The sequence below is a fragment of the Mytilus galloprovincialis genome, chromosome 11 (assembly GCF_965363235.1).
Source record: "Mytilus galloprovincialis chromosome 11, xbMytGall1.hap1.1, whole genome shotgun sequence".
Lineage (NCBI taxonomy): Eukaryota > Metazoa > Mollusca > Bivalvia > Mytilida > Mytilidae > Mytilus > Mytilus galloprovincialis.
In genome coordinates, this window is record NC_134848.1 from 4,383,377 (window position 1) to 4,409,398 (window position 26,022).

At 31.7% G+C, this 26,022-nt stretch overlaps 1 protein-coding gene and 1 long non-coding RNA gene across 2 annotated transcripts in view; both read right to left on the reverse strand.

Annotated features, from left to right (window-relative positions):
• The window catches only part of LOC143051559 (uncharacterized), a 428,761-nt gene that overhangs the window by 32,306 nt on the left and 370,433 nt on the right, over positions 1–26,022 (reverse strand). The gene's annotated exons all lie outside the window — the stretch shown is intronic.
• The window catches only part of LOC143051534 (uncharacterized), a 204,656-nt gene continuing 196,450 nt past the window's right edge, over positions 17,817–26,022 (reverse strand). The window contains exons 13-15 of the mRNA XM_076224426.1: positions 25,111–25,437; positions 23,667–23,966; positions 17,817–18,943 (exon numbers count right to left, since the gene is read on the reverse strand). Of these exons, the coding sequence (XP_076080541.1) occupies positions 18,609–18,943; positions 23,667–23,966; positions 25,111–25,437 (962 nt within the window). The 3' untranslated portion in view covers positions 17,817–18,608. The remainder of the gene's footprint in view (positions 18,944–23,666; positions 23,967–25,110; positions 25,438–26,022) is intronic.

Consider the following 26,022-nt stretch of genomic DNA (forward strand, 5'->3'; position numbering starts at 1 on the left):
AAGACAAACAGTTGTTATTCAGTATCTTTATTCCTACCAAAATCGGGCTTTGGCAACGTCTGTTGACGTCAATAGTGCCTGACTATATTTTGAAATAAATGCCACAGGGACATTCAAACTCAAGATTGATCAAACACAAACACAACCTATTACAGGCGATGATAACAGGTGCTTTGAAAGGCTAAATTATCCTGCTCAAAATATGGCGTCCGTCATGTAGCTCATGCTAGTATAAACCCGGTAATAGGTCTAATTCGGTAAGTCACACTCAGGGAAAGTATACGGGATTGTAGTAACGACACGAGGAATATATCCGCTATTATACGTGAAACGGATATTCCAAATCCATCAACCAACTCGGAACGGCGTCTCTAAAATTCACCAAATTGAACTCTTGATTATATAGCTTCCTTGTGAGCACCATCCCTCTTTCAAGAAATTATGATAGTATAAAAAAGAAGATGTGGTATGATTGCCAATGAAACAACTATCCACAAAAGACTAAAATGACACAGACATTAACAAGCATAGGTCCTGTAACAATGAGCAAAGCCCATACCGCATAATCAGCTATAAAAGGCCCCGAAAAGACAATGTAAAACAATTCAAACGAGAAAACTAACGGCCTTATTTATGTAAAAAATGAACGAAAAACAAATATGTAAGACATAAACTAACGACAACCACTGATTTACAGGCTCTACTGTTAAAGAGAAGCGAACGATACAAAAAGGGACATTAAAACTCACAATTAGAAAACTGATAACGCCATGGTTAAAAAGAAAAACAAAAACAAACACAAAAAGAATAGGACACAAAGCATAACATAGAAAACCGAGGACTGAGCAACATGAATCTCACGTAAAACAATAACACAATTTTGATAAGATTACAGTAATCATTGAGGCTATAGTATGTGTCTTTAAGGTGTACAGGTCAACACAAGGTTTTTACTGTACAACGTAAATCATCGATTTTCAGAGACAGAGTAGTGAGGAAATTTTGATTATTTTAAAGTTTTCTCTTAATTTTGACAAAACAGAATGTTTAATTCAATAAGAGTTATTCAGTGTTTCAACTAAAAAGAAATAGCGTGTTGGCTACTGAATCAAATCAGATACAACAGCATCAGAGACAAAAACCATTATGATAAATATTCGAAAGGACTATTAAAAAAAGTAGTAATTGCAAAAATGTTACGTTAGAATCGAGTGTAGACCAGAAAAGTAACATTTTTTAAAGATTGAAATTATCGTTTTCAAATTAAAGAAACATTTATTTTTTCCAGTGGACTCGACTCATCATATCATTAGTTCAATCGTTTTCAATATCATCTCATCCTATCAAATTAAAGGCTATATCGGGTAGTGTCCTTGTCTGAACAGTAACATTACTCACAATTTTCTACTCATCATTAACTTAAATCTTGCATTGATTATTGTGGGCTTTACTTTATGTTGTTTAATTGTGTTTTTTTTTTATCTTAGGCGAAAATAAATGAAAACATAACAACAAATACGATTTATTTGAATTTTGGTGTTTTAACGCCAGTGTTAAGCACCACGTTTAGGCTATTACATGGTGGTCAGTTTTTATTGGTTGATAAAGCCGGAGTGCTTGGAGAAAACCACCGACCTTCCATAGAAAAACTGACAATTTTTAAGTAAAACTGACTTTTGGGATTGATTTATTTTGTAAAATTGTGTAAATTTCTTCTAAAGCGGAAATATATTAAAATATATCAACAGTTTAGAACCCCAATTTACATTGCTATTTGTTTTCGATAAACATATGCAATCCTTGTAATACATAACCCCCGTGCAGCATCATCGAAACTAATAACATATGTGTTGTTGTGTTCGCTGTTAATAAACTGATTAGTAAAATAAACATTCATTAAATACCGTTACCTGTTATAGTTTATTTATTTTAATAATAATACTAGTGTACTAGTAATTTGAATTTCGTAATGTAATCAATCATTATGTGGCCTCAACTTTTCATAAAATACAATTTAAACATTTTTCAAAAACAAATCAGAATCGTGCATATTGTAGTTTTAAATCAAATCAATGGGGTTTTTTTCAATTCCATAAGAATTTATTCACATTTTAACAAAACAAAAAACAATTCGGAGTTGTGAAATTGCTTGCACATTTTATGGTTAGAAACTAACACTTGTTGTTACTGTTTATGTTTGTCAATTTTTAGAAACTTCGCTTCTCGTTCATAAATGACTTCAATATATTGTATATACTTAGACCTTCAATATCAGTTTCGTTTTCAGGTATTTTACGCTTTCTATTGAATATTCGTACTCTATATAGACGTTTACATAAAACGTTTTCAATTCTATGATCTTCGGTTTCTTTTGCGTATTCCAAGGGCGTTTTCCCGTATATATCCGATAAGAACAAATCAGCCCCGTTCAGAATTATTTCTTTAACAATTTCGAAAAATCTATGTTTTGAAGCAAATGAAAAAGCAGTCATCCCAAAATAATCACATACGTTAACAGCTTCTCTGTTTGCTATAATCAATCGAACCATAGTATAACTGTCGTTTCTTCACGTCCATTAGACACATCTATATCTGCTTCTTTTTAAAAAAATTAATTTGTGCATCTTAGATTTTTGGTCTTTGATGGCAATCATACCACAGTATTGTCTAATTAATATTCCTATAGAATAGTGCACACCTTATGATTCAGAACGATATCATCTAAGACAATATAAATACGGATTATTTACGAAACATTAAGCTTAAAGGTTTTCTCTCGTTTATATCAACATTCTTCCAACTTCATTTTATATCAGATTGGCCTCAAATGAACATTTGATGGACAAAGGATTATACTTATTTTTATTTTATATTACTTATATCAATCATGTTTTACTTAATCTTTTAAGTTTTGTCATACGTTGGTTTGATTCTATAGATTAAGAGTTAGCATACCATTTCTTCTATGTCTATCTGAAAACAAAAAATCACTTTTATTTTAATTCTAATATTAGGTATCAATATAATTGATCAATTAAACGCATAATAGATAACAGGCATTTTGTACACCAGACGCTGAACCATTTTTAAATTCTGAGGTATTGACATACATACATATAAGTAAACTACCTTCAAAAACTTACACAGAAAACTTTAATTTCGAGTAAAAATTATAACATCACGTAAATACTAAACAATGTGCGTGAGCGGCTTGAAGTCTACATGAAATGTTTATGGTGATACACAGTTGGGTTCGTGTGTCCTAACCTGTTTTTATGCACTGATGCATTATGTTATAAAACATATTTTGATATGAGCGTCACTGATGAGTCTGATGTAGACGAAACGCGCGTCTGGCGTATTAAAATATAATCCTTTTATTTTGATAATTATTAGTTAGTGTTTAAAAGATTGCTGTCAGTGGTGTTAACTATTTTTAACCGTTGAGCGATTACGGCTCCCATTAGTTCTAAGTATTATAAGTGTATACGGATTAGTTTTTAACAACAAATGTTTAGTGCAATACAATTGTGCTTACCATTTGCCTCGTCTGCAATAAAAGGTCGCTAAAACGAGACTTTACTAATACTTTTCGAGTTGTTACATGTTCTCATTGGCAATTCACAATCCTTAATCTATTAAAGTCGATAAAAAGTAAAATCACAAAAATAATGAACTCCGAGGAAAATTCAAAATGGCAAGTCCCCAATCAAATGGAAAAATCAAATGATAAAACACATCAAACGAATGGACAAGAACTGTCATATCCATAACTTGTTACAGTCGTTTTTAAATGAAGGAAATAGTTGATTAAAACGATTTTTTTTATAACGAAGAACCTCTCAATTTTACGACAGCCGCATCAAATTCCATTTTATTGACAACGATGAGTGAGCAAAATGTCACATTTAATGATACAACAACAACACGAACCCCACAAACACTGGGGGTGAATTCAATTACTGCGCTAGAGTAAGCAGATATTGCTCCGTAGATGTGATGTCAGTCAGCAAAATTTCACGCTTTCATTGATAGGATTGTTTAACTTATATTATAGGCTCAGGGGCAAACACGGATAACAACGAACACTTCGAGTTTGATTCCAGAAGTTCACAATTTGATCAACATAAATGAAAAAAAAATCATGCAAGAACGATAATAATTAATGGCTAACGGTTTTGTAAATTACTTATTGATAGAACTCAGAAAACATTACAGGCGCGATTAATTGTATTCAAGAATGTAAGACATCTGTACAAAATATGCAAAATCTTCAGAAGTCCGACAAAACGATCGAAATATATCACATTTTCTTAAAATGTTTTCTTGTTTCAATTATTTTACATTTCTCATATCGAGCCTTTTTAAAGTTCACTATGCCGTATGGGTTTTGTTCATTGTTAAAGGTTATACTTAAATGTATAGTTGTTAACTTAATTTGGTCTGGTTTGGAAGTTGTCTCATTTGCATGATTACAGATTTACAATAAATATCATCGTTCCACATACCAAATACATTATATAGGTTCTGTCAAGTGAATCGATAAGGATAGAAAAGAGAAACACACTTCATATACACGGCTTTCGATTTAACTTTTGCATTTTTACTTTATTTGTATACCCATCACAACATCATATTCCCTCCTCTCCACCCTTGGCAGAGTAAGCCAACATTTGTGATTACAAAGTTGCGCCATCTGTCGGTAGATTAAAGTCACGCCCATTCCGAATACATTATTCTTGACCAATGGTGGCGCTTGAACTCTTCAATTTGGAGGTAAAACACGGTTGCGTCTAGATTCTACACACTTGGTAAAGCAGGAAACGAAAAATACGTTGACATGCATGCATTTGTGCAAAAAGCATACTCAGGAACTTCTATTAGTTGATTAAACATTCAAATTGTCACTAAATATAGTCGTATGCTTAGGGATGTAAAGACTTGTTAGACAATAAGTACGAGGCAATTGTTTACAATACACTTTCTTCATTTACACGTGATCATGTTATAGGCGCTTTTTGATTGGATGATGCGAGTCTCAACTGCGACCAATGAAAATCATTACCTTGTGTCTCAAAAATCTAAATCCGCCAAGGTTGGAGAGGAGGGAAGTGGATCTTAACCCTTGGCTAGCGAAGATGTCACAACACTGGCACCAATCTTGAGCATTGCTTGTATCGAGGAGGTCTAAGTGTTCTTAAGACCTTAATAAGCAATAAGTTTATGATACAATGAACCATAAAACTAACGAAATGTAAACTCTCTAATTTTACCATTTTCTGCATTTCATTAATTTAATGCTGGTCAATAGTTTGTACACTAAACAACGTATTGTTAAAGGCACTGTACCTAAACTAAACATGTTTATTCATATCGGTTAAGAATTACCTTCTCTAATTGTATAAAAAGGGGCCCACGATATTCTGTATTCTTCAGTAATAAATTCCATCGATCATTAACAAAACAAAACGTACTTGAAAAACGGGCGTTAACTGACTTTTACATATTAATGACCTGTGGGCGTTATTTCTTTGTTAATGATCGGTGGTCGTGGTTTTTCTATTATTGACAGGTGGGATGTGGTTGCTATGTTTAACGTTAGAGAGATTTCCCTTCAAACTATAGAAAACTTTATTTGAGTATTCAAATACTGAAAAATTGGACATAACTGATTAGCAGTGACTTTTTTGGATTCGAGCGTCACTGAAAAATCTTTTGTAGACGAAACACGCGTCTGGCGTATATATAAAATTTAGTCCTGGTATCTATGATGAGTTTACTCATAGCTAGTAACTTCAGAGCGAAGGTAATGAATAAAAAGAAAAATCACAAAAATACTGAACTCAATTCGGAAAGTCTATAATCACATGGCAAAATCAAAAAACAAAACGCATCAAAAATGAATGGACAAGAACTGTCATATTTCTGACTTGGTACAGGCATTTTCAAATGTAGAAAATGGTGGATTGAACCTGGTTTTATAGCTAGCTAAACCTCTCACTTGTATGACAGTCGCATCAAATTCCATTCTATTGTCACTGATGCTTGAACAAAAAACAGACACAATAGGTAAAAAGGTAAAAAAAAATAGGGGTACAGCAGTCAACATTGTGTTAGCATCTAAATCACTATAAAAACAACAAATGTAACGAAGAGGCACAAAAAGGCATACATCAAATTTGACATCCTCATTTTGTTTATATTATACGATTTAATTTATCTATGTAAAATGCACCCATAAAGGATGGAGGGTTTTTAAGTTTTAAGAATAACTAGATCACCCTCAATTTTTGTGGGGTTCGTGTTGCTTAGTCGTTAGTTTTTCTATGTTATGTATTGTGGTCTATTGATTGTCTGTCTGCCTTTTTTTTCTCTTTTTTAGCCATGGCATTGTCATTTTGTTTTCGATCTATGAGTTAAACTGTTCCTCACGTATCGTTTGGCCCTCTCTAAAGACGGTAATATTCAAAAGCAATTACAAAATAGTTTAAAATCTAAAATTAAACACAAAAAAGAAGACAGCATAGATATCGAAAATCAAGGTGTAAAGATAGTAACGCCTTCTGTTTGTTCAGAAATAAGGTATGTTGGAAATTAACGTACACAAGGTGTCAGATATTGCGTTGGTATTCCATATATGCGCCATTTTACTGGAATATGTTCTAAATATAAATAAATGACATTAGCTGGCTTTTTTGTTTAAGCCATGGCGTTGTCAGTTTATTTTCGATCTACGAGTTTGACTGTTCCTGTGGTATCTTTCCTCCGTTTTTTTTTAGATAAGTACATTGATGTTTCAAATGTAATTTCTAACATAACAAGCAACTTTGAAATGATGAATTATAAAAAAAACTTAAATAATTATGATAAAAAAACTGGTACCTTTTGTTAGCTATTATTCGTGTGTTTCTCTGTCCTATATGTTCTCCCATTTAATTTAATTGTAGTCCTGTCATGTTATGTTGTCCTTTAAATGTTATATTTAACATTGCCAAAAAAGCGGGAGGTTTGGTATGCCACAAAACCAGGTTCATCCCACCATTTGTTTCTTAAAATGTCCTGTACCAAGTCAGGAAAATGGCCATTGTTATATTATAGATCGGTTCTGTCTGTGTTACATTTTAATGTTGTGTTTTTGTTGTGTCGTAATTCTCCTGTTATATTTGATGCGTTTCCCTCAGTTTTAGTTTGTAGACGCGGATTTATTTTTTTCTCAATCGATTTATGAATTTCGAACACCTGGCAGTTTTGTTTTTGATACTGACTATCTTATGTAAAATATCAAGCGAGTTTTTTGTGGGTTTCGTGTTGCTAAGTGTTTAATTTTTTATTTTGTGCCTTGTGAAGTGTTTTTCCTTTTGGTTCTTTTGGTCATTGCTTAGAAACGACTAAGTATTTGAATGTCCTTTTTAGATCTTGTAACTCCCTTTTCCAATTTGATCTGTTTTAATGGGAACTCATCAGCGTGGTAACCTTACTTTCTGTGTTATTCTTGTATCTTGTAGAGAGTTGTCTCATTGGCAATCATAGCACATCTTCTTTTATATTAAATCAGTTCTGTATTATTAGTTATTGATTATGTTTTGTACCGATTAATTTTATGTATGGTAATATTATTCAATTAAAATAACTGTCTCTAAGGATTTATCCTATTTTTTTCGATCGTTCACTTTATAGCCCACGTGACAACTTACCCTTTTTCCGAACGTTCACTTTATAGCCAACGTGATTCTTATTAGGTATTAATTATGCATTTTATACTTTATTGTTTAATTGTAATTTCTGTTGAACAAAAACCTCCGATAATTTGACGGCTACGGTTAGTATTTGCAATATTATAATTTATCCATGTAATAATTATTCTTAGATTTATTATTGTATAATACAAATTAAAGATTTTTTTTATAATAAAACTGTAATTTTCAAAATCATAAAAACACCAATCTCGTCTAGGAACCAATTATCTTTATGAAATTAATTTACAATGTTTGATAACAATGATGATTATAAGTATTGGTAAATAGATTTCACGTGGCAGAGTATGATTGTTCATACATTTAGCACTGAAAATTTGAAGTCAATTTCATGAAAATGTTTGCTTGAAAGAAATTTAATTTAATGTTAATTAGCAAACAACGTATTTAACACCATACACTTCAGCTTCAGTCATATGAAATTTAGTTGGATTGCTGTTCACATTCGTTAATTTAAAATTTGTCCTTCTGTTTATGTGTTACACGTCGTAACGATAACCTGTCCACTAACGGCTAGTCCATTGAACTCACCACATAGCTCCATGTGAGATGTTACAAAGCTTTCACAGACGTGAACGAGCATGTGTCTGAGTCGACCATTTTAAACAAAGAATGTTAAATGTTACTTAATTTAAAATAAAAACGTACTTGTTCTGTTTTCACACTGTTCACATATAAAACATATAAGAATTACGTCTTAAAATGCAAATGATATAACAAACTAATATACTCCTTGTGATTAGCAATAGATAAATGGATAGAGAAAATGGCACAATTTCGAGAGCTGATACTACTGCCTTTAATTGTTTGGAATGTCTTTCATTCTATAAAAGCTAGTCATCTTATTTTCTAGTAGATTTTGATATATTTTGTTACTTAAACATGTCCGTGTTTAATTCTCTAAATTGTTCCTTTTAAATAAAGGCAACAGTAGTATACCGATGTTCAAACTCATAAATCCATAGACAAAAAACAAAATCGGGGTAACAAACTAAAACTGAGGGAAACGCATTAAATATAAGACGAGAACAACGGCACAACACTACAATGTAACACACACAGAAACGGACCAAGCAACAGACAAAATCCCACGAGAATAACAAATATAACATCAAAACCAAATACATTAATTTGGGATAGATAAGTACCGTGACACGTCTTATCGCAATGTGAATTTACACTAAAAAATAAGAGAAAACAAACGACGCAACGTTAAAATATAACACATACAGAAACGAACTATAATATAACAATGGCCATATTCCTGACTTGGTACAGGACATTTTTAAAGAAAAAAATGGCGGGTTGAACCTGGTTTTGTGGCATGCCAAACCTCCCCTTTTATAGCCATGTGAAACATAACATTAAGATGACAACTCAACACTACAGGACTACAATATAAATAAATTGGAGAATACAATTGACAAAGAAACACACGAACAACAGCCAACAAAAGGCAACAAGTTGAAAATTTTAATACGCCAGAAGTGCATTTTATACACACATGATTTACTAGTGATGCCCAGATACAAAAGTTTGAAAGCCGAAACAAGCTCAAGGTCGAACAGCATCGAGGACTAAAAGATTAAAAAAAGTTGTGCCAAAAACGACCAGGGTTTTCTGTTAGTTACCAGAACATCCTTATCATTTAGAATAATTTATACTTTTGCAAACAGTAAATTTATAAAATTAATAAACAAAAGCTGTACATGATAGAACTGAAATATTAACATATAACAGGAAACAACTGAAATACATTACATAACCAGACATTTGAAACACAATATGTAGACACATCCGAATATGTTTAAACCACAACGCCAAGTGACGTCATATTTGAAATTGTAAAAAATGACAAAAATGATGAAGTCATTTGAATTTGTAAAACAGATCATCAAAAAATGAAAAATGACGTCATTTGAATGAATAAGATAGAACTGAGGGAAAAATTGTTATACGATGATGACTGATGTACCAATATTTTGACTATCTTATTTATTGTGTCTGTTTAGTTAACGCATCAATGTAAATATAACGGAATTTAATGAGACTGTTATCAAAGTGAGAGGGTTTTCGCTATAAAACCAAGTTTATTCCACAATTTTCTACATTTGAAAATGCCTGTACTAAGTCAGGAATATGACAGTTCTTGTCCATTAGTTTTTGATGCGTTTTGTTATTTGATTTTGCCATGTGATTATGGACTTTCCGAATTGATTTTCCTCCAAGTTCAGTATTTTTGTGATTTTACTTTTTTCAATGTTTGTCTACATAACACCTTTTTTCAATATTTTTATTCTTACCGAAGAAGAACTACTTGTCAAGAGGTATATAAGTATGATAGAATAGAGACAATTTAAATTATCGTGCAGCAAATACATGAAAGAAAAAGTAACGTGTGTTAACAGCAGGCCTAGGGTAATGGTGATTTGTAATTGTATACATTGTACAAGAGAGGGACGAAAGTTACCAAAGGGACAGTCAAACTCATAAATCTAAAACAAACTGACAACGCCATGGCTTAAAATGAAAAAGAATAACAAACAACAGCACACACGACACAATCAAGTAATATTACATTTTTTTTTATGAAGTGCACATTTTCTGCATTACAGTTGCATGTATTGTAATGATTGCTTTAGTTAAAAATCAATGTAATGCCTCCATTACTGTACATTACTTTTCATTACAAATTTGTAAAATACATGAAATTGAAGAATATTGTAAAATAAAAATAAAATATTAACAAAAACTAAAGCAAGTATTGAAAAAAAATTATTGTCAGAGTTATTTACTGTATTAAATAAATGACATCAAACGTTAAAACACATATTAAGGTAAGAAATAAAAAAATTGTTAAATCATCAAGTCTTAATAAAATATCTGAAACCCAAAAAAGTGCTATTAATATATGTGCTTGGAATATTTCAAAAGGCCTAGTGCGAAAGCTACGTGATAAGGAATTTGTTCAAATTATATCTGAATACGACGTTTTATGTCTAAGTGAATGTTGGGTCAAATGTCCGGATGAGTTTGAATTAGATGGCTATGAAAAGAAATATTTGGCTAGATCAAAATGTGGTGGTGGTGGAGTAGTATTGTTCTATAAAAAATGGCTATGTCAATTTATTGATGTAATTAAATATGAAGTTGATAGTATGATCTAGTTAAAATTTGACAAACGAATTATGCCAATCAATAAAAATTTATATATGTGTGTTATTTACATGCCACCTGATCGAAATGTGTATTATAAAAAGTATAATATAGATGTATTTGATGTTTTACAAGAACAAATTGAATTATTTGCAACTTTAGGAACTGTGTCTGTCATAGGTGATTTGAATGGAAGAGTTGGTATAGAACCGGATTTTATTGTAGAGGACACGCTAGATAAACATTTACTTGACACTATTGACTTTATAAGTTATGTTTCTGATGTTAAAATTACAGATAGATTGTCCGAAGACTTAAAAGCCCCAAATGGTTTTAGCCGTCGTATACTTGATATATGTAAATCTACAGGTTTACGAATATGTAATGGCAGATTTGGTACTGAAAGTAGTAAATATACTTTTCAAAATAAAAACGGTTGTAGTCTAATTGATTATATGTTGATATCACAAGACAATATTTTTACTTTCATCAAGGCATTAACTGTTAAAGATTTTAATATGTTTTCATGTCATGCTCCATTAAGTGTTGAATTATATTTAAATGTTGATACAAAGATTAATGATCAATGTACTTGTATAAAATCTGTTTTAAATAGAGTGAAATGGAATGAAGGTTTTAAAGACGGTCTTGTAAATGACATGCTGACAAATGTTCAAAAGTTTGATGATTTAATGTTAAATTTAACGGAACATGAGAACGATATTGACAAATGTGTTAGCGATTTAATAACCTGCTTACAGAAATTTGTGAACAATACACCAAAACAGAAGTTGAATTTACAGATTATTGTGAACATTGTATAGATAGTAATGCTAATAAAAGTCGAAAATCGTTTGTTAAAATAGATAAACCGTGGATTTCAGAAGATTGCAAGAATCTTTATAGACAATACAAATAAGCTTTGAATATTTTTGATGAAAACCATTCTAACGACAACAGAATAAGACTAAACTTAGCTAAAAAGAAATATAAATGTACGGAGACTAAACTTAAAAGACATTACAAAAACCAACAAGGTAATATGTTGAAAAATTTGCGAAGAAAAAACCCAAAGAAATTCTACCAGAAATTCAAAAGACCAAAGACCGAAAACGGACATAAAATAACTTGGGAACAATTTCAGAAACATTTTAAAAACTTAATGTCAAATAACTCAGAAACGGACAAGGCGATACCATTTTATTCTTGAATGTAAAAAATATAGTCAAATTCGAGAAAAGTATATAAAAAAGTATTATTGGAGAAATACTTCTACATACAAACTTATCCAGTTGTTATCTGCCAGAAATATTAAAGAATTGAATAACTTAGGTATATTTTTAAAATCTGCAGAAAAACTTTTAATTGCAGTAAATAATATGTTTGTTCTCACTTTATTTAAGCATTATATCATTCTCCGCTCGTATTTCGTATTTTGTATTATGTATTATGTATTTTGTATTATATGTTCTTTCATGTACACCTTATATTTATATATATTATATATCTCTTGTAAAATTCTTATATTGGTGTTAAATTGTGTATATGTATCCTATAAGCTGTATTGCTTTCGGAATAAAGTATTATTAATTATTAATCTTGGTTTCTGATATTTGTATAAAAAGATATTGGGAATATTTGGTGTTTGGTGGTCTATGAGAAATCATGAAAAAATATTAAACAAAACTATACAGATGGTTCGAAAAAATATGAGGATGAAACTTTCATAAATCTATACACACCTTACATGTATTTCAATGAAAGATTGAATATGTCAATCAACATTTTTACACCAAACTAGGGTTTGGATCCTGTCTGTGTTGTTATTTCACCTAATTAATATCAAAATGTTTTATTGCAATCAAATCTTCTCAACTTATGTTTGTCCTCACAGAGTCCTTAGGCATTTAACAGGACAATCCTTTAATGACACATTTATTATATCCCTTTGAAATACCTCTATGATGTCTTAATGATTAAGTGATCAATGATAGAAACAAAATTATATGATAATTTATTTATTTTTTACCATCTAAGAAACTTAAAAGTGATTTTTGCAGTTGCATGCCTCCTACTATTCCAAAGGGTAGACACAGGTTTGGTGCAGTACATGATTTTGATTGAGATCACACCCAGTTAATGGTGGGGTTCGTCCCATCCTGAGCACTTGAGATCACTCCCAGTTAATGGTGGGGTTCGTCCCATCCTGAGCATCTGAGATCACTCCCAAGTAATGGTGGGGTGCGTCCCATCCTGAGCACCGGAGATCACTCCCAGTTAATGGTGGGGTTCGTTCCATCCTGAGCACCTGAGACCACTCCCAGTTAAAGGTGGGACTCGTCCCATCCTCAGCACCTGAGATCACTCCCAGTTAATGGTGAGGTTCGTCCCATCCTGAGCACCTGAGATCACTCCCAGTTAATGGTGGGGTTTGTCCCATCCTAAGCACCTGAGATCACTCCCAGTTAATGGTGAGGTTCGTCCCATCCTGAGCGCCTGAGATCACTCCCAGTTAATGGTAAGGTTCGTCCCATCCTGAGCACCTGAGATCACTCCCAGTTAATGGTGAGGTTCGTACCATCCTGAGCACCTGAGATCACTCCCAGTTAATGGTGGGGTTCGTTCCATCCTGAGCACCTGGGATCACTCCCAGTTAATGGTGAGGTTCGTACCATCCTGAGCACCTGAGATCACTCCCAGTTAATGGTGGGGTTCGTGTTGCTCAGTCTTTATTTTTTATGTTGTGTTTTGTGTACTGTTGTTTGTCTTTTGGTCTTTTACTTTTTTCACTAGACTTTGTCAGTCGGTACAACAATTTCCCGAAATCTCCATAAAACTGAATATTTGCCCGAGAACCGATCAATCTCTTTATCATATGTATATTGCGCTCCTTTTTTGCTTTCAATGTAAAGAAAAACAAATCATATCAATACACCCGATGTTGATCTTTTTACAGTTCAAGCGATTCGTTCGTTGAGTTTTTGTCTTTTTCCTTTGATTGATAAGACTTGAACATCGTTGAAATACAGTTGCCTAGAAATATGTTACCTAATACCTTAACTGTAACCCAGAGCTCTGCCTTAACCATATGTTACCTAATACCTTAACCACAGAGCTCTGCCTTAACCAGATGATTTTTCTAAGAATATTATCCATTGAAGAAGAAAATGAGATATTCAAGTGTTTAATACACATGTCAAAGTTTTAATTGGCAGATGAAACGTCGATAAGAAAAGCCAATATCCATTAAAATATATATTTCTAATGCAATTATTTTGTATCAATGGTTCTGGTTGGATGACAATAAGCGTACATTCTCTATCTCCCTGTCTAACTAATGAAGCCGACATTTTGAATACCCGAATGTATTGACATACAATTTCACTAAATAAATATGAAGTCAAACAAACTGAAATAATGACTGAAATTAAAACATTGGTTGATTTGTTTATTTTGCATTAGTATAGTGATAACTGTACTGTATTTGAAGTTTTGCGGACGTCTATCGGTAGTTTTATTGTCGAAAATATCCATTTACCTGTGTCGGCTATGCGTCGCAAAGTAAACTAATTTGCGACAGTAAAACTACAGACAGATGTCCGCAAAGCTTCAAATACAATTCAGTTATCTCTGAAGTATAAAGACTAACTATTAATAGATAATCATTTGAATATATTCTGGAAGGCATTTTATTCATTTGCTTATGTTTTGTACGATGATTTAAAACATCTGCTATATGGGCACTTGTTTGATTTGGGACTTATATAATATACAAAGATATTTTGTCGCAGAAAAGGAACCTTTATTTTCATCAGGTCTTCATCTTTGAATGAATGTTTCTACTGATAATCATAGGGTTACAAAAGTATATTCCTTTCATTGTTTGAAAAAGATCTTCCAGCTACCGGTTTTTAGTAGGCTTTGTGCTGCTGAGTCTAGTTTTTTATGTTGCATTTTGTAAACTGTTGTTTGTTTCTTAGTCGCATATTTTGTTTGCCATAGTTGTCAGCTTATGAGTTTGAATATGCCTTTGGTATCTTTCACCTCGGTTCTGATTTTGCTCTTTAACTTTGTATTTATTTGGCTTTTTAACTATTTTGATCTGAGCGTCACTGATGAGTCTTATGTAGATGAAACGCGCGTCTGGCGTATAAAATTATAATCCTGGAACTTTTGATAACTATTTGTGAATGACTGGACTGTCAAACTCACCGTGTTGATGCTGCTTTAATTTTATTGCACAAAGAATAAGAACAAGAACATGTTAAGGGTATAAGTAGTAGATCTGTTTTATAAACATATATACAAGTAGAAGATACAACTAAAACACAAATAGCGCTTCAGTAATCACATCAACAACAACAAACACAATGGTATCATAACAAATTTAATTTGTAAATTACAAAGTCACTAGGTATTTACAATAAAGCAGTTGTGCTAATACAAACAGTTTGAAGGCAAAATGTATAAACATTGAAAAAAGTTGACAAATTTATGACAAATCTGGCTTAGGATTTTGTATACACGTTTGGAGTGATTGTTTACAAGGAGAAAATTATCAAGCATGAAATCAGACTATGATTGTTGCAAAATAATTTCTGACAAAATCTAATCAATATTAAATATTATAGAATATATAAACATGTTCACATTAAATCAAAAGAAATATCTAATAATGGAATAAAGGAATAAGTTGAAGACAATAAAATAACTATGAAACACTGTTCCAGGTTAGGGGAGGGTTGAGGGCTAATAAATATGTTTAACCCCGCCAGATTATGTATGTTCCTGTCCCAAGTCAGGAGCCTGTAGTTCAGTGGTTGTCGTTGGTATAAGTCTGTCATATTTGTTTTTCATAAATTGTTTTGTCATAAATTGAGTCGTAAATTTTCTCAATTAAATTTTTTCATATTTGTCATGTTGGGGCCTTTTATAGCCGACTTTACGGTATGAGTTTTCTCAATGTTGAAGCCCGTACATTTGCCTATAATTGCTTACCTCCACTTTATTTGAACTTTGGTGGATAGTTGTTTAATTGGCAATCATATCATATCTCCTTATTTTTATATACAAATTTTGATATTGGCGATGAAAGGAAAAGGGGGTTAAATTTTGTAAAACTGACAATGAATATTGAAATTTAAATTTTACACACTCGACTCCTTCAAATTATTAACAGACGTACAACATTAAAAAAACTCATTAAAGATTCCAGGCTTATCATTTTGAGCATCATTGTATTTTTCGTTTACAAAAAAGAAAAATATCAGAAATACAAGGAAAATTCAAAACGAAAAATTCCCTTATCAAATGGCAAAATCAAAAGGTCAAACACATCAAACGAATGGGAAGTCATATTCTTGACTTGGTTTAGGCATTTCCTTATGTAGAAAATGGTGAAGTAAACCTGGTTTTATAGCTAGCTTAACCTCTCACTTGTATGACAGTCGCATAAAATTCCATTATATTGACAACAATGTGTGAACAAAACAAACAGACATGATAGATAAAATATTTAAATGTAAAAAATAGGGGTACAGCAGTCAACAATTTGTTATAATCTTAATCACTATAAAAAAAGACAAATATGTCAACAAAGAAAATAAAATGGCATATAGACCAAAGCCCATAGGTAAAAATATACAAGAATACAAAAATGACCATAGCAAAATAACACAATGGCGGGATGTTTAAGTACTGAGCCACACCAAAAAATCCCAAAAGGGTATTACAAAAAAGGGCTTAACAGTAAAAGTAATTTACGAAGACAAAAAAGAAAAAAACTACAACACATAATTAGGATGATAAACAACGTCAGTGACTAAAATTTATACTTCAAGACCATCATGTATTATTTGTGCAGTCGAATATGTATCAACAAAGTCTTGGTATCTTCTGAAGAACTTAAGCAAAAGACTCATCAGTGACGATCGAAAAACAAAATATTAAAAAGGCAAGCAGGAAGTTGTGAAGCATTGCGCTAAAACACCACCAAACAACATATGGTGCAGATAGCTTGACTTGAACGAGGCCAAACAATTGCTTAGTAGTAGGTTTTCAAATGTTTTTTGACATTTGATATGTTCTCAACTATTTGAAAATTTAATCATGTTAATATAACCAAACAATTATCACTGATATGTTTGGATTTAAAATCCTTTTTTCTGATGGATTAAAGATAAGTTCATTTGACAGAAAAGATGTGTTATGTCAAAAACATTCGTTGTGAAATACCAAGTTATGTTAGCAACAACTATATTTACACAATAAGAGCATATTGTTGCATTTTTGTTCAAAACTATATTACTATATTTATGAATAGGCATTTTTATTTACAAATGTACATATAAAAGTAGCTGTTTGATAAACACAATATACAACAAGTTAATGTCAAAAATACAAAAACATCCTTAGGACAAGATTAGATCACTGAATTAGTTATTTCATATGTACATACTTTATTATTCATTAGACTTACAATTTAGACCTAAATTGACTATTAAGGTAACATTTAACAGCTTTAACAGATTAACATACACAATTATGACTGAAATGAAATTAATAATAAGCTAATTACAGCTATGTAGGTTCTTTAAAATTTATCAAAATAGTACATATAGAATATTGTATCAAGTTATCCGTGTTTCTGATGAATGAAAAATAATTTCATATGATAGAACAGATGCATTATGTCAAAAACATTGTTTTTTTTTTTAGCAATAATAATTTAATATTTACATAATATGAGCATATCTTTGCATTTTTGTTCAAAACCTTATTGATGAAGAAACATTTGTATTTACAAGCTTACATTTAAAGTAGCAAGCTACTGTCAAGAATTTAGAAATGCATGAAGGACAAGATTGGGTCTCTGATTTAGTTATTGACTATTAAGGTAACATTTAACAGCTTTAACAGATTAACATACACAATAATGATTGAAATGAAATTGTTTATAACCTAATTGCAGGTATGTAACGTCTCTTTGGGGATAGATGTTTTGTTTACCTACTGGTTGCTAGATATGATACTATGTTTCATCTCGAAGAGACTCATTTTGGGAACTTTACCAGTATAAATCCACATGGATAGCAGCCAAATTAAATTCTGAGACCAAATGTTAAGCGAGAGGAAGAACATAATTTTAGTATAGGTTTAAATTTTTTGAAGTTTGAGGAATATAAATGTTGAAAATATGCCACACAGTCAGACATTTTAACCTTTGAAAAAAAAGTAATGCGTATGAACTTTCCAAATACTGGTTTCAAATAATTATATTAAGATACATCAGAATTATTTTATATGAATATAGAATATGTCATGACTGTTTCATAACTATAATATCAGTTTAGTAACTAACACTCATAAAGGGGATTTGTGTTTATGAACATACACTAGTAATAGGGATTAGTACATATTTTAGCTTTATCCTTGCCCATTCATGACACTCACACATGACACTCACACATGACACTTACACATGACACTCACACATGACACTCACACATGACATATGTTTAATATAAAAGATTGTTATCAATAATATATTGTTATTCATTCACATTGCTGGTTTAAGTGACCAAATCATTGAACATTAGATTGACAATAGCTCCTTGTATTCATTGTTAACTGGTGTTTGTCCTAGCTATCTTTAACTTGTTGTGTAAAGTTTTTCTTTTGAAAGTTATTACATTTATTTTATTTCAAGCATTTATGAAAGGTTGCCATATCTGTGCTAGTAACTTCTGTCTTTTCTATTTGCTCTGCTAGGTCTGCATAAATTGAGTCTTTTCCTAGGGCTTTGAGAAATTCATTAAATCCCCGTTCATTTTTATGTAAAAGCATGTCCATTAACGTCCTGTTCTTTTCCTGTGGGGTTTTACCAGATTCTATCTTCTTCCCATCATCAACTGACAATACCTCTCTTGATATTAGATGATCTACTATACTGTAATGTTGTATATCAGTGATGACCTTGAGGTAGTTCTTCTGTAGACGAACTTTATACAATGGAACATTCTTGTATGATAAGCCTACAAAATATAAAAAGATTTTTTTCCCTAAGTGCTATTGACCTTTCATAACTAAAGATGGAAGGAAAATATAAAAAAAATTATTCGAACTCATAAAATTTATAGCATGTTGTTTTCATTTTTTCATCACGGGGTCGATACCTTTGATAGTGGACTATCAGTCCATGAGGGTATCATCAGCTCAATAGTCAGTACTTCGGTTCTGGCATGATTTATAACAAACTTCCTTAAATTGTCTGTTTATAAATTTTAAAATAATGAAGAAGCTTAGGTTTCAACTCCCTCAGGCAAAGTTGGCCTTAGACGGAATTGGCTATTCTTTTAGGTTCTTTTTAGGTATACAGCTCTTCAACTATTTCGGTTTTATTCATCCATGTATTTCAAATATTCCGCTTTGAGTGTTCCTGATGAAGGTAGCTCGAAAAAAGGGTTACGGTACATAAAATCAATAACGTGTTGTTTTCATTGTTTTTAAAACAGGATTAGTTTTTTTTGAATATTACAAGTAAACAAATGATAGACATGTGCAATGTCTTATAAAATATATTTGCAAATTGCATACATCATGTATATTGCATATATTCATATTTCTGCATTGAAATTATCAAACACACACGGCAATTTATGAATACCATTTAACATGTTTAAGAGAGATGGTAACCATACAATGCACATATATATATAATGTATGGTTAATAATTTATGGTTAACAACTCCTTAATGTACCATGACTGCATTATAACTGAAGAAAAGAATTTTGAACATTTATAATGCAAAGACATAAGTTTGCAATCATATGTATACATGATATATGTAGTATATATCAGCCAGAAACCACTTGTATGCACAAGTGTAAGTCTATTCTAAGTAACTTATTTAACGCACAAATCAATAGATATCTCACTCTTATAACAGGTAATAATGTATCAACGTTAAGTTTTTATCCCACATTTGATTCAGGATAAAAAAACGCTTTTCTTTAAAGGATGAGACAAAAAAAGATGAAGGAGCAAAAACAGTCAACAATAATTCACCCTTTTCACTAAATTCAATAAACTAGAGGCTCTCAAGAGCATGTGTCGATCACCTGTATCTACTATGGTTTTGGAAATCATGTAAAACGTTAAAATCATATTTATAACCTAATAATGATTGATGCTAAGTTGGGTTTATTTTGACCCAGTAGTTAAATTGAAAGCAGAATATTTTTGAAAAGATTTACAAAAATTACCAATAAATTGCAGACAATAACTTAAAAGGACAATAACTCCAATAAGATATCTATTTCCAATTGGTCATGTTAACTTATTTGTAGATCTTTCTTTAATTGACATTTTTTGCTGTTTACAGTATATCTCAAACTATAATGGTATTCAAGAAAATTAACAAAAATATAGTTATACCAAAAAATTCTTCAAGTAATTGAACAAAGAACGTCTTTTAAAAAATGAGTTATCTCCCTTTGTACAGAAATATGGTTTAACTTAGTACTCAAACATTAGATATGGTCCAGAGTTGTGGTCCATAACTCTTGATTAAATCTTCAGTCCAGAACAAAATGTGTACTTGATCTATAACTTGTCATACAACTTTATACTAATTATCAAATCACTATCTTCAAGAACGAAGAAAAAAAGTGTGGAAAGCTGATTTGCCACACTGACAGAAGGACAGACAGACGGACAGATAGACAGACGGACGGAGTGAAAACCTAAATCCCCCCTTACACTTCGTCGGTAGGGTACTAATAACTTAATTAATGCGGAGACAAAAGTGATACGAAAACATGACTCAGTTTATAGCAGTATACATGAGTCATTGTAGGTCTGACCACAGAAATGTCTATGCGTTTGATAAAATTGCACCTGGTTTTTCTGATATATCACATTCGACCCAGCAAGACAATTTATTGAATATAGGTATGTGTTATAATGATCAGTATTATGATTATCAAATGATAATAATCGATATGAAACCTGTAATTAGTATTTGTATATATTATGTCCTGGTGTAACGTATCAAATACCGTGAGTTATATTTTAAGGCACGACATTTAGCCTGCAATACACTTATAACTTTATTGTCCTTTCCTTATCTAATTACTTTATTAGTTGTTCTGTAATTAAGTACGCTTTACATTCTTGTGTTTATGGTAATCATATGCAGTCTGGGAAATAGATGTATATCTTGTTTACATTTTCACGGTTGAAATGGTGATTACTACTACGAGGACGCCTATGAGTCGCGTCACAAACTAAGGCAGATAATTAGAAAAAAATGTCTATAAACCAAACACTGCATTTTATTCCCATGTTCTTTTTTTAGCCATGCTGGCGGGGTCATTGCATACATTTTGTAAACTAGATACCCTAAGGATGATTTAGGCCAAGTTTAGTTTAATTTGGCCTAGTAGTGTCAAAGGAGAAGATTTTTGTAAAAGTTAACGACGACGGACGACAGACGCCAAGTGATGAGGAAAGCTCACTTGGACCTCTGGGCCAGGTGAACTTAAAATGGAAGATATCTGATACAATTAGGAATACGTTCTTACCCACTTGTCATGTCAAAATCTTGTAAAAAGTTTTATTTATGATATCGTTGAAGAGAAGTGGAAAAAGGAATTAAAGCTTACAATAGTTGGAACAAATCCATGGTCATCTTTGACATTGATACGTCATTGCAGTCAACTTAATTATTATATTGACGACCAAATAGATCCCCACGAGATTGTGAACTACCTCACTAAACTATATGAACCACGAACAAAACAGTTTAAACATTTGTAACAGTAGAACTCTCCTTTAAAGAGTTTAACAATAAGACGGCTCTGATTGCAAATGAGACAACTCTCCACCGCAGACCAAATCTTTAAAGGTTAGAGTTGTTCTTGTGTTAAATGATATGCCTTTATTGTTAGTGACTGAAGGATAATGTACTAATTAGTTTATCTAGCGAACGAGTTAATACGGATAGAGACTATTAAGAGACACAGCTTTAATTTTATATTAGAAATGCCTGAGCGTAACAGAAACTTTGGATTTTGTAAGCGCTTGACACTTGAAAGTTTTAACAAATTATTTTCTTAAATTATCCCACATTGGTATCCAATGTAATAATCCATAGATGGTGCGAAAGTTAATATTTGTTGTTGAAACAGATATATGTTTGCTAATACACAGATATAATTTAAATCTAGATGTAGTGAAGGTGTGTTTACCATAATGTTGAATAATATTTACGAAAAAATCATTTCTCGTTATGCATTGATATTTGATATTCTATTGTTTCAAAATATATAAAACAAAACATAAACTGTTATCTTAGAGATATGTCTCACCTTTTCTGTAATTTTTATAATGCAAATGTTGAAATTGAAATAGCAATACTTTAACATATAAGTTTAAAAATATTTTGTGTATTTTTCCTTTGATCTTTTTTTTGTGATAACTTTTCATATCATGCTACTCGCCTGAGATAGAAAATTATCGTCAGAAACTAAGAGCCGAATGTCGTTGTCAATATAAAAATTAACGACGTCATAGACAAAATAGCGATAAACAGATTGGTCTTTCAAACTCGAGGATGTTTCTTGGCCACGTCTCATTTCAGGGCTGAAAATTTTCACATCTCCAGTTGTGACTTGACAACTCTGTCACATGTATGCAAATATTCAAAGTCTATGAACCATGTCTGAAGGTACATGGCTAAGCAATTTAAATGGGAATGAGATGTGCGAGGGCTAATACAACTGCATACCAAACATCATTAACTTATTATAAGTCATTCCCTTTAAACAAACCTAAACATAAACATTAACTTGTAAACTTTGTAAAAGTTTCAAGTCAATGAACCATGATGAGTGGGTGGGGCTATATAATCTCCATGGAAAGGATACTTGCAAATGCCAATAATTTGTATACCAAATATCTTAACATTAACAGTTCATCTTAAACTGATCTAATCACAAACTAATACATGTGAAATAAGCTAAAGTTTCCATGTCAATAGACCATGACTGAGGGGCAGGGTCAAATATTCTCCATAGATATGAGATGTGCTAATAATTATACAACTGTATACCTCTTAACACTAGCCTACCACTAAAGGTTCCCCTTGAACTGACTTAATCACTAACTAATTCATGTAAACTAAGCAAAATGTTCAAAGTCAATAGACCATGACTGAGGGAAAGGAGCCAAATAATCTCCATTGAAATGAGATATGCCAGTGCTTATACAACAGTATACCAAATAACATTGACCTACCACTAATGGTTCCCCATAAACTGACCTAATCACAAAATAATACATGTAAAATAAGCAAAAGTTTCAAAGTCAATAGACCATGACTGAGGGGGCAGGGCCAAATAATCTCCATGGAAATGAGATGTGCAAATGCTAATACAACTGCATACCAAATATCACTGACCTACCACTTGTTGTTCACCTTAAACTAGACCTTATCTCAAACTAATAATGTATTGACGCCGCCGCCACCGGAAACTGCATACCTATGTCTCGTGTTTTGACTCTGTTAAGGCGAGACACTAATCAAAAACCTTGTGAGGAACTGTCGCACTTCTAGAAGGTATTATAATAATTAAATACACTCTGTGTTGAATGTCAAAAAAAACATACAGTAGCACCAAAGTATTATTATATAAAAAAGAAGATGTGGTATAAACCTTCTTTGCTTGTGTTTACAATAAAGCCTGCAGCCATACCTTCGTTTTCAGCAGATACTAATGTTGTACTTGGACTTGTTTCCTGTGTATCACATTTTAAATCATTAGCGATATCTTTGTATCCATAATTACGTAATCCATCAACAAACACACTGTAAGCAGGTTCTCTCCTTTTAATCACAATATCCAGCAATTCTTTGTTCTGATCATCTTGTCGAGGATAATGTTCAATATCACGTCTGTCGTCTGCTGATATCACCAGATGTGTCATCATATGGTCTAAAATTTGGCTGATTTGTACGTCCTGTTTGATTCTGTTTTCGTTTTCTCTTATTCTATCTGTAAATGAGCAAATTGGATTATTGACCAAAAAAAATGTATGTGTATAGTGGATCTGCAAGTAAAACAATGCTTTAAAAGAGGGACGAAAGATACCAAAGGGACAGTCAAACTCATAAATCTAAAACAAACTGACAACGCCATGGCTAAAAATGAAAAAGACAAAAGGACAAAAAATAGTACACATGACACAACATAGAAAACTAAAGAATAAACAACACGAACACCACCAAAAACTAGGAATGATCTCAGGTGCTCCGGAAGGAAAAGCAGATCCTGCTCCACATGTGGCACCCGTCGTGTTGCTTATGTGATAACAAATCCGGTAAATAGTCTAATTCGGTAGGTCAATGCTTACATTGTTGTTGTGTATAAAATATTATTGCCCCAAAAAATATCATTCATTTATAAAAAAAAGTGCAATGAAACGTATACAAAGATTAAATCAATTTGAGTGTTATTCAAAATTTCACAATAAGAAGATTTATATATATATATAAAAAAAGATATCGCATAATTGACATTCACATGATAATTAACTGTATTCCACTTATCTTAAATTTTTCAATTGCAATGAACATGCATGTTAGTTGATTGGTCATTTTGTTATACCAAAAGAAACAATACTTGAAAGATGAATTATCAAATTTAAATAATTATGAACATTTTGCTTAAGTAACATTGAGTGGTAGCCTATCTGTCTAAGCATTTCAAAGGGAAATAACTGTATACATAATTGATGAGTGCTGATTTTCAAAACTCGTTCAAAATATAAACCTTTGATATAACTTACAAAATATTCTGATAAGAAATGTAAATTACAGAGCGTGAATGGTGCAGTTTTCCATATAACGTTTTATTCCATTAGGTATTCTATAACACTGGGCATAACTATTTTACAAATAGCACTGATTTTCGAATTTGTATGGGAAATTGCTGTTATAAATCTTTGATATAAATTTCATATATTAATTGAACACATGAAAGTGCTTGCAGGACTAGGCAGACGGACGTAATGAAGGGCAAACAAACAGAATGCAAGAGTTTAATAAAACCATTGCACTCCTTTGTTTTTTTTCTTTAATTACATAACTTAAATTGTGTGCTATTTATTTACTTAGACTTGTCATATTAGTAGTTATACCTGTAGCAGTTTCTACTGCTTTAAGTGTATTGGGATCAACATCCTTTACAACCTCCTTTAAACCCTTTGATCCTTTACCAATATTTACAAATGCTTGCTCAAGAACCCGTATTGTAGGTTTCACTGTTCTGTCTTTCCTCCATGTAAACAAAACTTCCTTATTCTGTGCCAGCAAATCACGATCACGTTTCACTTTAACACTCTCTATCTCTTCTACAGACAGTCCCAGTTCTATTCCTAGTTGGAAGACTATATTGCCAATCAGCGGTGCTAATCTATCTAAAATTTCATCTGATGGAATACAGTCTAAAATATCGTCAGGAATACCTATATGGAATAAGAAATAAAATATATCTACAGAGAATTCGTCAAAACTAATTAAAGACTCAAATTGCAGTGTTACCCTGAATGCTTTATAAAACAATGGAGTATTGTTTATCCTGGACAGTTAAATGTGTTTTATGAAGTAGAGTATTGATAAGAAGTAGTGGATTCGTAAACAATAATCGACGAGCGACTTTGGTCTGATTGATTATCGTTTCCGAATCCACTACTTTTTATCAATTCTCTAGCTTAACCCATTTCTAGTAAAACGACTGTCTGTTTTATTTTTTGACAATGAAGCAACGGAATTTCATAAAAACAATTTCGTATTTTGTCTTTTTTATTCTATAATAGCTGGAAATGATTATATCCACACGGTTCATGTCTATATTTAAGTTATCTTTCGTCCCTCTTTTAAATGGGTTGTTAGCTCACCTTTTAATTACCAGATTTTATACTTGTTTATTTATATTTCATTTAATGTTTTATGATTACAAATTATTTAAATTATATAGATTTTGGTATTTGAGATTTATTAAAAAAAACATATATAAATATACAAAATGTATTTATCTTTTTTTTTTGAAT